Source organism: Eleutherodactylus coqui, chromosome 2, assembly GCF_035609145.1.
Source record: "Eleutherodactylus coqui strain aEleCoq1 chromosome 2, aEleCoq1.hap1, whole genome shotgun sequence".
Lineage (NCBI taxonomy): Eukaryota > Metazoa > Chordata > Amphibia > Anura > Eleutherodactylidae > Eleutherodactylus > Eleutherodactylus coqui.
The window spans coordinates 9955662-9970292 of NC_089838.1; the positions used below are offsets into that span (position 1 = coordinate 9955662).

Genomic DNA, 14631 nt, shown 5'->3' on the forward strand with positions numbered 1-14631 from the left:
TCCGGGGACAGTGATAACAGCAGCGTCTGTAGTGATTTTTGCCTGGGCTTGCGAATTAGGCTTAGTTTTCCTGCTATGCTTAGATTTTTATCTCTAAATGCATCCATGTTACAGCTGTAACATGAAAGCATTTAGAACTCATAATGTAACTCATAACCTAACACAAAAACCAACCTTAACCCTCCAGGCCAGGCAAAAATCTATACAGACGCTGCTAGGGCCTTCAAGGACCTTTAGGAATTCAGCCAATCGGGAGCTAGGGGCGTGACAGGGGCGTTCCTCCATGCAAGCCCTCTCAAACCCCTAGCTTCCGGTGGTGAGAAAGTACTTTTCAGTCACCCTGTCGCCCAGAAAAAATGCAATAAAAAGTGATCAAAAAGTTGTATTCCAACATGGTACCATCGCAAACTACAGGATGTCCCACAAAAAATGAGCCCTCACACAACAACATCGACGGAAAAATAAAAAAGTTATTGTGCGCAGAAGATGGCGGCAAAAAATAATTGTAAAAAGTTAAAGGTCTTTGAAAAAAATAAATGTAGCACAGCAAAAAAAAAAAAAAGCTATACAAGTTTGGTATCATACTAATCGTTCTGACCCATAAGAATAAAGTTATCATGTCCTTTTTGATGCAGTTTGTGCGCCATAGAAACAAGACGCACTGAAAAATGGCGGAATGTCAATTCTTTTCATTTTACTCCACTTAGAATTTTTTTTAAGTTTTTCAGTACATTATATGGTACAGTAAATAGTATCATTGAAAAATACAACTCATCCCGCAAAGTGGGAGAGTGGAGGTATCAACCTTCCGGTCATGTCTCAGTACTACAAGTCAATCCAATTAAATAGATGGCTGGAGTTGATAAAATCCTCGAAAAATCGAATTGTGAGCTTCTTGGCCCAGGTATCATATGGAGCAACTGTAGTAACAGACCTTTGGCACCCTTTACAGAAAATTTATAAGAGTTCTTCCTGTGACCCTCTTTTGAGGGGTGCTTGCGAGATCTGGAATTTTCTCCAAGGGGATCTAGCTCCATACCCATCACCTACAGCCTCTCTGAACCTTCTTCCAGAATATTTGGGATTAAAACTGGACATTCACACTAAACAGGTTCGGTCACTCCTTAGTGGCTTTACTATAGCTTATCTCCGGTCTCAATGCACATTTAAAGGCACAAAACTTACCGAAAAATTACTATCTCAGGCAACAAGCCCCCCCCCCCCCCCCCTCAACTCGTCTTCTTGTCCACTAACTGAATTGGAGCACATTATTATGGCTCAGTGCATAAAGAATTCATTGCCCCACTGGACACCTCTAGGTCAACATATATTCTCTCCTGGAAAGGGGAACTTAACATCAAACTGATGGATAGAGAGGTATGGTTGTTCTTGGACAGTTCACATAGTCACTCTAGATGCGTCGGATTACAACAAAACCACTATAAACTGCTGACCAGATGGTACGAGTCTCCTGAATGGCTCTTCACCTATAAGCTATCAGACCCTAACCTGTGCTGGTGATACGATGGCCATGTGGGCTCCCTAACACACATCTGGTGGTCTTGCCCGGTATTGCGCCCTTATTGGAACCAGACTGAAGGAACAATACGAGACGCAATTGACAGCTCTTTCAATCTCTTTCCGGAGCATGTGTTCCTGTCCAAACCCTTCGCAGACTATAGACCCTCTAAGACCAACCTCATCCCACACCTTATTTCAGCAGCCAAATCCTTAATCCCCCTAATGTGGCGCCAGCCCCTGGCAACTACAACCACCCAATGGATGTCTAAGGTAAATGAAATACGTGGATTTGATGAGTTAACAAGCTGGTCCAACAGATCCCATGAGAAATTTAGAAATACTTGGGGACTTTGATTGAGAGGACATTGTTTGCAGCCATCTTAAAGGGAACTCATGACCACCTTTCAGCCTCATAAACTACATTATCGGTGAGAAATTGGGGAGTCTGGGAAGTTGTGTTTGATGCTCGCTGGGTGCCTTGTTCCAGTGTCTCCATGAAGTTTGTGCGCACACAGTGACTCTCTTCAGCCCGCACTGCACATGCTCTTCCATTCATCTCTCTGGGAGAGCGTGAGCATGGAGTCGGCTGTAGAGTCACACTATGTGTGCGCGGGGACGCAGCGCTGGAGCGGGGCACCCGGTGAGTATTGAACACAGCTCCCCGGACTCCCCGTTCTCTCACCTTTGATCCCAATACTGTAGTTTATGGAGCTGAAATCTGGTGACGGGTCCATTTAAAGGTGACTACAAACATCTGGGATCATGCAGTTCAACAGGGATCGGGCTACACAAGAAGTTACATGTGATAAGCATTAAGACTGCGGTAAATCATCCACGTGACTTCAGCGTTCCCCTTTGGTTAGAATGTCACCATAACAAATACATCTGATGTGTCCATAAGACAAGATCCCAGGGCCTGGTGCTACACAGGAAGTGTCCGGCGCTCTACACACGCTCATCCGTAGGACGGCTCCACGGACGAGCTGCGCACAGCGATCTCCGTGTATGTGGAGCGTTATTTGTATTTAACATTATTAAAACAAGGCAAATTAGAAGCAGAAAGGTTTATTCACATCTCCAATGTTTTATCATTCACAACACCTGACCTGATCTACCGGGGAACCCCACAAACATGTCAGGATGCCACCTTTAAGCCGGGCTCATACGAGCGTTTTACTGTGTATGGCAGCAATTTTACACAACACATGACTACATATCTCACACACACTGTTCTGTCCTCCTGGTTTCATGTTTTTTAAATTTCCCACTGTCGCTTAACGATGTTGTATATAAACGCCGAACATACGCAATGCAACTGTGTATATACAGCACTTAATATGCACCCACAGAGAATAATAGGGCTCGCTGACACGTAATACGCTGTAAAATACAGCATGCTGCATTCTTTTTTTATGCGAATATTATATGCAGTGAACTTTTGCTCGTGTGAGCCTGCTCTTATCCAGAATTTCATGGGCTTCACCCACTTAGCGCTCTCTTTTGGGAACAATCCTTCGAAAATGGGACTGCTGGTTCATGTGATGTAGTAGATCAGACATCATTGGGATAAACAGCAATGACACACGGAGGATTATTCATAAGGAGACACAGGGATCACATCCAGAAAACAGTCATCAGGTACCTGCACAGTGGATCCTCCACATGTAATCTAGTCATAAGGACCATATGGGAGCCATCACCAATAGCCACACCTCATTCATCCCATTGGCTGTTTTATCTACCAATCAGATTTGTATTTCAGTCCTGTCTCTGGTCAGTTTCTATTATGGTTTCTCCCACTTGTTGCTTCTTTCAATATAGTTATAGAACCAGCATATACACGTAATGCAGCATGAAGAGTTTCGGAAAAGGCGGCAGTGAAGGTGTGTAAGTGTCTGATAGGATTACACAGCTCATAAAAGGACAACCGCCCGGCCTCAATATCCAGATAGATCCTGAATCTATTACTGGAGATCTTGCGAGGTAACAGGATCTCTTCACTGTCATGGATCACTGAATACTGATTATTATACCTCCTCAAACACCATGATTTGTTATTATCTCCAATGGATGACTGCTGCCCCCTCCTGTGTATACTGGGGTAACACATCCCCACCCTCCACCACTCTGATCTACTGATCTCCACATCCCAGTAATGTCGTCCTGAGGAGAATCTCCTCCTGCTCATCACCTGATAATACTGGAATCTCTCTACTGTTTCTGGAGAAGTTTGCATTCCATGTATGCTGGTTGCAGTTTTCTGGTCATATGATATATGGATATTATTACCAGCTGTGTTTACATCCAGTAATATGTCTGCAGGACCCTCCACATAGATCCCCCTCCTTATACCTGTTACTATGTCACATAATGTGTGTAATGTATCTGAGATCACAGCCACATCTGGACCATCTACATTATTGAGCATTTTTTCATGTCCCCCTGTGTCCTCATCACCTTCGTCATGTCCCCCCGTGCCCTCATCACCTCCCTCCTCCTCAGGATCATACAAGTCCCCGGTGTCTGGTTCCTGTAAGACAGTCAGTGGATCAGTCATGTTACACAGCTCCTCCATGTGTCTCATCTTCCTGGACAGCTCGTCCTTCTGTATTTCCAGCTTCTGGATCAGAGCAGAGACTAAGAGGGACTCTTCCTTCTCTTGCCTGGAGATCTCGCTGAGGACCCTCTTCTCCAGATCGTCCAGCTGTCTCCTGATGTCTCTACACAGGGCAGTGACTCTCTCCGCTTCTCCAGATGCTTTTTCTTGATCTTTTCTCCTGCTCTCCTCCAGACTCCGGACTCTTTCCTCAGTTTCCTCCCTCTTTGTGGTCAGTTTCTGAAGAACATTTCTCAGCTTCCCCTTTTTCTCAGAGGCCTCATCCAGCAACTCCACCTGATGACCCCGATGTTCTCCAGCCAGACTGCAGGACACACAGATACAGATGGCATCCTCAGTGCAGTAATATTCTAGGATCTTCTTATGGACAGAACATTTCCTGTCCTCCAGGTTGTCACTGGGCTCACATAAGACGTGTTCTGCTGACTTGCTGTGAACTCTAAGGTGTTTCTTGCACAGAGAAGCTTCACAATGCAGACAGGATTTAGTGGCCGATACAGGAGAGTCCACACAGTAAGTGCAGAAGATCCCAGTTTCCATCTGTGTCGGAGGAGTAATCAGAAAGTTCTCCATGATGTTACACAGAGCTAAGCATCTCATCAGTTCTGGCCGCCTCCGAGACCTTTCTCTGCATTCAGGACAGGAATAAACTCCTGACTCCTCCTGTGTATCCAGCACACGATGAATACAGACCCGGCAGAAGTTGTGTCCACATCTCAGCATTACAGGATCTGTATAAGTGCTCAGACAGATGGAGCAGAGCAGCTCGTCTCTCACAGCAGCAGACGCCATGGTTGACAGAGGAAGAGAGAAACTACTTCCTGAGGCTCATAGATCCATGGGCGGGTTTTCTTCTGTTGACTACAAGGCGGGGCTGTATGGCACAGTCAGTCACTATTAACCTGTAAATGGACAGTTGTCATAATAGATCCTTTCTGCTGTATATTTGGATCCTACATTGTGGTCAGATATAAAGAGTTGGGTTGCTACTGGCAGTAAAGTACAGCAGAGATAAGTGAAGAGATTCACCATGATCCAAATTCATGAAGGAATCAGAAAGTCTGAGAAGATTGTGAATCACAGAGAAAACTTGGCAAAGAAATTAGTGAAATTAAGCATTTTATGTTCAAATTGATGAGCATGTGATGAAGGATGCAGCAGCATTAAAGGGCAAGTATGGACAGCTAATCTTTTAGCAGGGGGAACATGACTATAAAATAAAAATTAAAGCCTGACAACTCCTTAAGTTACATATTGTATTTACAAAGTAATTCCCTCAGCCCATTAGTGGGTGCAGCTCTGGAGTATGACAGCCGCAGAACGTGATGAAACAAAACCATTGATTTCAATTATTACGTTTTGACTTGAGTGATTCTTGCATGACCTTACTACCTGCGAGAAAAGATAAGGCAGAGCCTACCTTCCTGCTTTCTTTTTACTGTATGCAATAGCATAAAATTTAAGCGGTAAAAGATAGAATTTGACTTGTTCATGTGCAAATACACTACGTAGTGATGAGCGTATTTGTGCATGTGCTCGTCTGTTTAAGCCATAATTCAGGATGTAACTCAGGATCAGTGCAGGTTAAATAATGCTTGTACACAGTGACTCCACCAGCAGAATAGTGAGTGCAGCTCTGGAGTAAGGCTGTGTGTGTGCTGAGCTCTGCTAGTTCCAGGGTGTGGTCAGAGAGGCAGGTGAAGCTCTTACTGGATCCCAGGAATAGAGCACAGTTCCTGGGTTCCATCTTCTATGGAGTCCCGTGTTTTTTCCCCCCGGCTCTGGTCGGGAGGGGAAGGAATGAACCCCTGGATGGAAGATGATTCAGTTGGGGTTTGAGCAGCATCACCCAGACTCCCCGGGAGGACGTGGAGCACAGGAAGACCCGTAGCCAAATTAAAGGCAAGGTCAGTGCTGCAAAGGCACCTACAAATGTCAGCTGGGGGAGCGCAACAAGGGTGAATCTGTGACTGACATGGCATCTCGGATAGCAGCCAGTTGAAGAGACTATGGGGAGGTCAGTAAGCAGCTTTGGAAATATCACAGGGAACTGCAGACGGCCTTCAGCGATCTGGATAAAGCCCCGCGGGGGAAGAAAAAGATTACTGCAGCAGAAAAAGTTAAATCCTGCAAGGAGGCTGTAGACTACTACAAAGAGGAGAGATACAGGATATTGCAATCCAGTGGCCCGTTCAGAGAAAAGCTCCTAAACAACGAGCAATTCTCCGGAATGGCGTACTTGAGCAGTGACAGCAGCTCAGACGAGTCAGAGGATGCGCAGGACGTGATGGCCGTATATTTAAGGGAGCAGCAGTTCTTACAGCAGAAGGGAACTGCAGAGAGCAGCATTCCTGCTGAGCAGGTTAGCCTGCCCCCCCACATCTGAGGAGTCCAGTGCTCGACAGCGACAGCAGCAGTGGTGAGAGGGGCCTTGATAATGCAACAAATTATGCTACAGGAGTCCCCCGAAAGAATGCGCAATATGTATTTTGGTGAAGACCTGCCTGAAGGAACAAAAAAAAAAAAAGAGATGAAAACCACCATACAAGAGAGGGTTGTGTACATCCCCAAGCACTCCGGTATGGCTGCAAAGTCAGATCGGGGTGCTAGCCCTGGTATATTCCTAGTCCTTGGCTCTGCAGTGGGTCCGGAGCAGGGGACTGGGGAAGAGAGGGTTAATGCATCCCAAAACTCCGTTCCTGCTTGTACCAGTAGTGGGAATGGAGGCGATAAGGAGGCAGAGAAGGTCTATGGGAAAGATGGAATGAGGCGCTGGTGCTGATGGTTGCCCCCCAGTGGAGGGGGGGCAGTCCAGCATCAGTTCCTGCCAGTGGCGGTTTGGCTGTCCCTCCTGTGTCCCTAAAACACCTGTCAGGTGTAGAGGGGGCGAAGTGGGTGGTGGCCAAGTCTGCCGATCCTCCCACCTATCATAATGGTATTGCAGTAACAACTAAGCAAGTAAAAAGAACCGCAAGTCCCAGAATGGATGTGAAAATGGGAGTAGCTTGGGCTGCAGAGACAGCTCCTACAAAGAATAATGCGGGACGTAGGGATGATTCTGTCAGTACCAGTCTCAAGCCTCAGCCAGCTGGAAGCTCCCTGGACATACCATCTGGAAAGTGTAACATTAAAAACAAAGGTGAAACAGGTCCTGGTCCAGCAAAAGGGTAGAAATGTATGAATGATTTGATGGATACAACTGCTAGTGCTACCACTGCCCCTGCTCCCGCGGAGGCTCCGTGAACCTCGGATGCCCCCAATACCCTGGGAGATATGCCATTGGCTGAACAGGCTTTGGGTAATAGTCAAAGGACGGGCCAGGATACAGTCGCCCCACCAGCGGCGACAACATCTGGTAGAAGTTATGCCAGTGTCGCCGCTGGAGGGTGGGGGGATGCGTTTTGCAACGGCGCCTCCTGGAGGCCTTGAGGAGGGGGGAGAGCTCGATTAATGTTGGGGGTAGAGTTGTGGATTTGTCTCTTTGAGTGGAGAGACACAGTCTTGGTGCCTTCCGAGAACAAAGGGGGGAGACCGTCTGGTCCCTGCCGACAACCGGGCAGGGCATTGGCCGTAGGAATGTGGCTTGTCTTCAGTGGAGAGGCGATGATGCATGCCTGTCCAGGGGTAAGGTGGTGGAGCTTCTGCTGAAGATAGGTTTCAGGGCAAATGACATATATGCCCTAATTCATCCTTATGGCACGTCTCAGTTCGACATCAGCTTTGTTCCCCCAGAGGGCCCTGAGCTCTTTTGGGGGAACTATGAGTTGATCAAGGACGAGCCCGGCTGGCTCGGTTTTGCTGCTTAAGTTGTAACCCGCCAGACTGGAGTCAAGAGGGTGACCGTTTTGACTCGTAATGAGTCACTCTCTTGTTACTGGTATTGTGATTTGGCTTAGTCGGTATAAAGAGGTGGTGGATATGCCCAATAAGAATCGGGATGAACATGGCATCTGGTCTGGAGCCTGGACGTTTATGGTGAAACTACAGTGTTCCGGGAATTCGGTGGCCTACATACTATCTGCAGCCTTCCTTGGCAGGGATCATATCTTAGCCTTCAACCAGGGGCAGCCAAAGCTCTGTCACAAGTGCGGCGACCCCACACATTTGAGTGCTGCCTGTAATGTCATCAAGTGCGCTCTGTGTGGCGAGGTAGGTCATCTTGCGGCATATTGTGCAGAGATTAGGTGTCACGTGTGTGGTGACCTCGGTCATCCATTCAGTCGCTGTCCACGCTCTTTCACCAATGCGGTCATCGCCCCAGTGGAGGAGAGCCATGAGGTTGCCTCTGTGGGGGAAGGGACCAGCAGAGGCGATGGAGCCCGGGAGCCAAGGAAGAACAAACTTGCTGGGGCAGCCAAGCTGAGGCGCCAAGAGAAGCACGGAAGGGGCAGGGAGCTGGTTGCAAACCCAGGTGGCAGGTGAGTCAATGCTGGCCCCTGCTCCAGACACACATCATGTGGCTGAGGCTCCAGGGGACAGGGAGCTGGATGGGGAGGTCAGGAGGATCCGAAGGGAAGAGGATGACACTTTTTCAGATTCTTCCCACTATGAAAGTGTGGGTGAGGTCAAAGATGAGTGGCAAAAGAAAAAGCGCAAGCATGGCACCAAGAAAGGAAAAAAAAGGGAAGGGAGATCTTCCCCTACAATGGGCCAATTGCAGTAGGGCAATCCAAACTCTCCTCTTGTTGGGCTCTCCAACAGTTACCAAGCTCTCTCCTCTTCGGAGGAGGCAGAGGGAGAGATGTATAGAGTAAGCATGAGGCCTACAGGGGGTGCTGAGTCTTCCTCTTGTGTGGGTTTGGTGACCTCCAGGGGGAGGGCTGGCCTAGAGCCTGGCAGCAAGGAGGACGAGGTCGAGGAGCCCCTTGCCATGGACCTTTTAGTGTCCAAAAAACATGGCAAAGGGTCATCCTCAGACCCAGACTCCGTTGACGCTGGCATCCATTAATGTTGCCAGCATTAAGTTTGATATGGTGAGATTCGAGGCCTTTGATTTCCTTGGCCACATTGAAGCCGACATTTTGCTTTTGCAAGAGACCAGGCTGCCTAATTATATATAAGGCGGGGGGGGGGGGGGGGGGAAGGTCAGGTCCTATTTACTGGTCTCTTGCGGCCGAGCCATATAGCGGAGTGGCGGTCCTTTTTACTGCAGCGGTCGAATGCCGACGGGTTATTCAGTAAGAAATAGGGAGGTGCCTGATCCTGGATGTTCTCATAAAGGGACAAGAACTTCAGCTAATTAACATCTTCAGTCCCCAAACCAAGCGGGACCGCATGGATCGCTTTATGAGGATCAAGCCTTACCTTTTTACCAGTCGGCAGCTGATCTTTGGGGGTGACTTTAACGCAGTCTCAAGGACCCGTGACAGGGGAGGATCCCTAGGTAAGCTACCTTATGATAGCGTCGCACTTAATAGCATAGCTAGTGAAGCTTGCCTGGTGGATGTCCACATATGGCAAACCCCAGGCCACGAAGGGTTCACCTATTATAAAGGTCAGAGCAGATCTAGAATAGACAGGTTTTATTTTAAGGAGGAAGCCATCTCGTCACCAGTTTCTGTTGTTTAGGTGGAATTCTCCAACCACTGTCTGATTTTGTTTTCCCTGAATGTTGAAGAGACCCCTCGGATGGGGAGAGGCTTATGGAGACTGAATTTAGCACTCCTGGAGGAAGCAGAGATAAGACAGTCCTTTGAGGATTTTCCGCAGAGCCAGGTACCATTACTCTTTGTAGCAGTGAGGGCTCCCACACACTTGCGTTTGCGTTTTTTTTGTTAACGCGTTTGTGAATGGGACTTTCCAATGTTAAAAACGCAACGCAACATACCAAAAATGCAAACGCAAGTGTGTGGGAGCCCTCAGCCAGAGTGGTGGGAGATGCTCAAGATCAAGACAGCGAGGTTCTTCCACCAGTTCTCTAGCCTCAGGAGCCTGAGTAAGTACTGTCTTTATCAGGGCTTGTGGAGGAAACTCGAACATCTCATTTTGACTGGAGGTAGGTGCAAGGAGATCTCCAGAGTGACGTCTTTGCTCAAAGGGTGCCAGTATAATAGGCACGCATTGTTGGTTTTTGAGAGGGATTTCGAGAAGTACCACTCGCCCGACCCTTACAGAAACTGTAAGATGTCAGTGAATCATAAAGTTGTCACTGGACTGATCGACGGTACGGGATCTTTAAACAGGTTAGATCAGGAATTTTGAAAGTCGTCAGATCCTTTTACTCGCACCTTTTGGGAAAGAGGGATCTAGATCGGGATGTGATGTCGGCTTTCCTGGCTGAAGCTGTTCCTGAGCCAGGGGATGACATCTCCCTTAATGTTTTGACAGAGAAGATTAATGTAGATGAAGTTAAAAAATCGCCAGGTCCAGATGGCTTAACATCTGAGTACTATAAGACCTTCAAGGACCTCTTGAGTCCCCTCTTGACTGAGGTTTTCAATGAGTGTCTTTCCTCGGACACTCCCCCCAAAGTCAATGAGGAGGTCAGCCTTGATCATTCTGTCAAAAGGTAAGGATCCGAGCCGTATTGAGAACTGGCGTCCCGTAGTGCTTCTTAATATGGACAGGAAGGTTCTGGCAAAAGTGCTGTTTAATCGTCTGGGCAAGTTTGCGCCCCGGCTCCTCTCGGGCGCCCAGCATTGCTCTGTTCCAGGCTGCAGCACCTTTAGTGCTGTTCTTGGTGTCCGAGAGGCAGTGAGGCAGAGTAGGGTGGGTCACTCGGAGGGATACTTACTGTCCCTGGATCAGGCAAAAGCGTTTGATCGGGTTAACCATGAGTACCTCTGGTCTGTTCATCTGAGCTATGGCCTACCAGTGGGGTTTGTCAATTGGCTCAGGACATTGTATGTGGGGGCTGAGACATTCCAGCTAGTGAATGATTGGGTCGGTCACCCATTTGAGATTGGGTCTGGCGTCCGTCAGGGTTGTCCTCTGAGACCCTTGCTGTACATGTATGCCATTGATCCTTTCCTTAGGAGGATTGATGGTGGGCCTATGGCAGGGGTTGGGATCGATCGGGCGGTGCCGGAAGCAATCCTCAGGGTGGCAGCATACGCTGATGATGTCACCGTCTTTGTGTCCTTGAGGGGGGAGGCAGAGTACGTGATGATGGAGATGGATCGCTATTCGAAGCATCCTGGTCCGGCATCAACTGGGATAAATGTGAAAGTCTCTGGTTAGGAAGAGAAGATCCTACATTTGGTCTCCTGGACATCGTTCCAGTGCCTTAGGACTCGGCTAAAGTTCTCGGCATTGAATTTGGCCGGGGAGATTGCCTCATGCAAAATTGGGTGGTCAGGCTTGATGGTGCCACTCAGAAGGTGGCCCAGTGGAAGGGTTGGTCTTTGACCCTTCAGGAAAGGGTTAATCTGATCAAAGCATACCTGCTCCCTGTATTCATCTACCTGGGCAGCATATGCATTTTGCCAGAGCCTCTTTGGACTCGGGTCTACAACCTGTTCTTCCTGATGTTGTGGGGGAATAGGTTGAACCTAATTAGGAGAGATGTCACGTACCTCACGAGCAGACTAGGGGGGTTATCTATGGTCAACCCCGTGGTGTTTCTCGTAAACACCTTTGTTAAGATTAACATAGGCAACCTCTGGCAGGAGAGGGCTCCTCCGTGGGTATTCTCCTGTTGGGGATGGCTTCGACCGTTCTTCCAGGAATGGGAGACAGGAGGGCAAGTGAATGATCTTTGCACGCCACACGGGCATGTTCCGGCTTACGTTCCCGTGGTTCTGAAGATGATATGTTGGTGGGGTCTGGGAATGTGGGAGATCAGGACTCAGTCAAGGAAGCTTCTCGACAAGAGGGTTCTGTTGACTTATTTCCAGAAGCCCCTGGCGCTCAAGGACTGCCCAAGTCGGGACCTGGAGGGAGGGTTACGTTTATTGAATTCTGACAGGATCCTCTTAAAGTTTTGGGACTTGACTTGGCACTGTTTCCATGGGAGACTGTATGTAAGGGGCAACTTGAAGAGCAGACCTCTGGTGGATAGGGGTTGCCCCCGTCAGGAGTGCACCGATACGCTGGAAAGCATGGAGCATTTCCTGCTTCAGTGTTAATTTAATACAGAGGTGTACAATCGGGTGGGAGCCTCCATTGGTTGGCCCAGGTTGGCACACCTCTCGTATCCAGAATGGGTCTATGGGGCATTCAGGGACCTTGGTGGTAGGGACCTGTGCACTTTATTCCTAGTCAGCTTAGTGGTCAGGTTTCACATTTGGAATGCATGGTGTTTAGTGTCGACGGAAGAGAAAATCCTCCCCGCGGATGAGGTGAATAGAAACATCCTTGGTGACCTGGTGAAGGTGCGCTCTCTGGATTATGAGAGGTTGGGCACGACTGAGGCTTCTCTCCTATGGAGAGGGTTGGTTTTTCGTTAGGGACAGTTTTCTTATTGTTAGGGCCTTTTTAGGGACAGAATAGGGAGGGGTAGGGACAGTTTCTCTGAGGGTAAGTTTTAGGGAAGGAGTAGGGACATTTTAGGGACAGATTAACTATAGGGATAGTTTTTCTCTATTTGGTCGGTGCCCGGCTTATCATATCCAGTCCTTGTGGATGGCTGTGTGTGACACTAGTAGAGTTTTTGTTTTAGGTCAAAGATGAAGTATGTACAGCTGCAGATAACTGAGCTTTGGCTTTTGGGTATTAATGTGTAGTGTTGGGTTGTGGTTATGCAGTAGGTAAGAGATGTTCAATGTTTTGTATATAGGGTTAGGGGTTATAGATAGGGATGCAGGCGTGGCTCCCAGGCTGCACCGTAGGGGTTTTGTGTGGGGTGTGCGGTGGTTTGGTTTAGTTATAGGGTTAGTTTAGGATTATTGAGGTTTTAGTCTCTAGGCGGTGGGCATTAATATATATATATATATATATATATATATATATATATATATATATATATATATATATGTATATAATCCAAAAAAGTACCCAAAAAAAGGGTATTCGGTCATTATTATTATTACGATGTAATTGTTTTGGTTTGGAATTTTGGTTGCTAGTCAAGATTTCTTTCTTCTTTTTGGGGGGATTTCAGGCTGGATCCTGTGAGTTATGGATATGTTTTCTTACATGTGGGTTTATTGTTATATATAGTATGTAGTGTATATGTATTGGTGAGTATGAGTGAGTGTAGTTTTGGAGTGCAGGTTGGTGTAGTGTGCTGTATGTATTATTTGGACCAGATGGACCTTTGGCTTTTGTCCCCTGTGTCTTGCAGTAAGGCAAAGTCCAGATAATATAAGTAATAATTTGTTTTTGTTTTGTGTTTATGTCTTATGCCAAGTGAGCGAGATTTATGTTCTATTTATTATTGTGTTTTTCAATTTTATAATAAAAAAAATCTACAGGATGTAACTCAGGATCAGTACAGGATAAGTAATGTATGTACACAGTGACTCCACCAGCAGAATAGTGAGTGCAGCACTGGAGTATAATAAAGGATGTAACTCAGGATCAGTACAGGATAAGTAATGTGTATACACAGTGACTCCACCAGCAGAATAGTGAGTGCAGCTCTGGAGTATAGAACAGGATGTAACCCAGGAGCAGTACAGGATAAGTAATATATGTACACAGTGACTCCACCAGCAGAATAGTGAGTGCAGCTCTGCAGTATAATACAGGATGTAACTCAGGATCAGTACAGGATAAGTAATGTATGTACACAGTGACTCCACCAGCAGAATAGTGAGAGCAGCTCTGGAGTATAATACAGGATGTAACTCAGGGTCAGTACAGGATAAGTAATATATTTACACAGTGACTCCACCAGCAGAATAGTGAGTGCAGCTCTGGGGGATAATACTGGATGTAACTCAGGATCAGTACAGGATAAGTAATGTATGTACACAGTGACTCCATCAGCAGAATAGTGAGTGCAGCTCTGGAGTATAATACAGGATGTAACTCAGGATCAGTACAGGATAAGTAATGTATGTACATAGTGACCCCACCAGCAGAATAGTGAGTGCAGCTCTGGAGTATAATACAGGATGTAACCCAGGAGCAGTACAGGATAAGTAATGTATGTACACAGTGACTACACCAGCAGAATAGTGAGTGCAGCTCTGCAGTATAATACAGGATGTAACTCAGGATCAGTACAGGATAAGTAATGTATGTACACAGTGACTCCACCAGCAGAATAGTGAGAGCAGCTCTGGAGTATAATACAGGATGTAACTCAGGGTCAGTACAGGATAAGTAATATATTTACACAGTGACTCCACCAGCAGAATAGTGAGTGCAGCTCTGGGGGATAATACTGGATGTAACTCAGGATCAGTACAGGATAAGTAATGTATGTACACAGTGACTCCATCAGCAGAATAGTGAGTGCAGCTCTGGAGTATAATACAGGATGTAACTCAGGATCAGTACAGGATAAGTAATGTATGTACATAGTGACCCCACCAGCAGAATAGTGAGTGCAGCTCTGGAGTATAATACAGGATGTAACCCAGGAGCAGTACAGGATAAGTAATGTA

General features: G+C 47.1%; 1 protein-coding gene across 1 annotated transcript; it reads right to left on the reverse strand.

The window, feature by feature from the left end:
• Positions 1–2570: 2570 nt before the first annotated feature.
• On the reverse strand, positions 2571–4933 carry LOC136611075 (E3 ubiquitin/ISG15 ligase TRIM25-like). Its single transcript, XM_066590324.1, has one exon. It carries the CDS (start codon positions 4928–4930, stop codon positions 3296–3298), a length of 1635 nt encoding a protein of 544 aa, XP_066446421.1. The 5' UTR covers positions 4931–4933; the 3' UTR covers positions 2571–3295.
• Positions 4934–14631: the final 9698 nt, after the last annotated feature.

Excerpts from the sequence above, each read along its gene's own strand:
- LOC136611075 (XM_066590324.1), bottom strand. The coding sequence starts at position 4,930 with ATGGCGTCTGCTGCTGTGAGAGACGAGCTGCTCTGCTCCATCTGTCTG.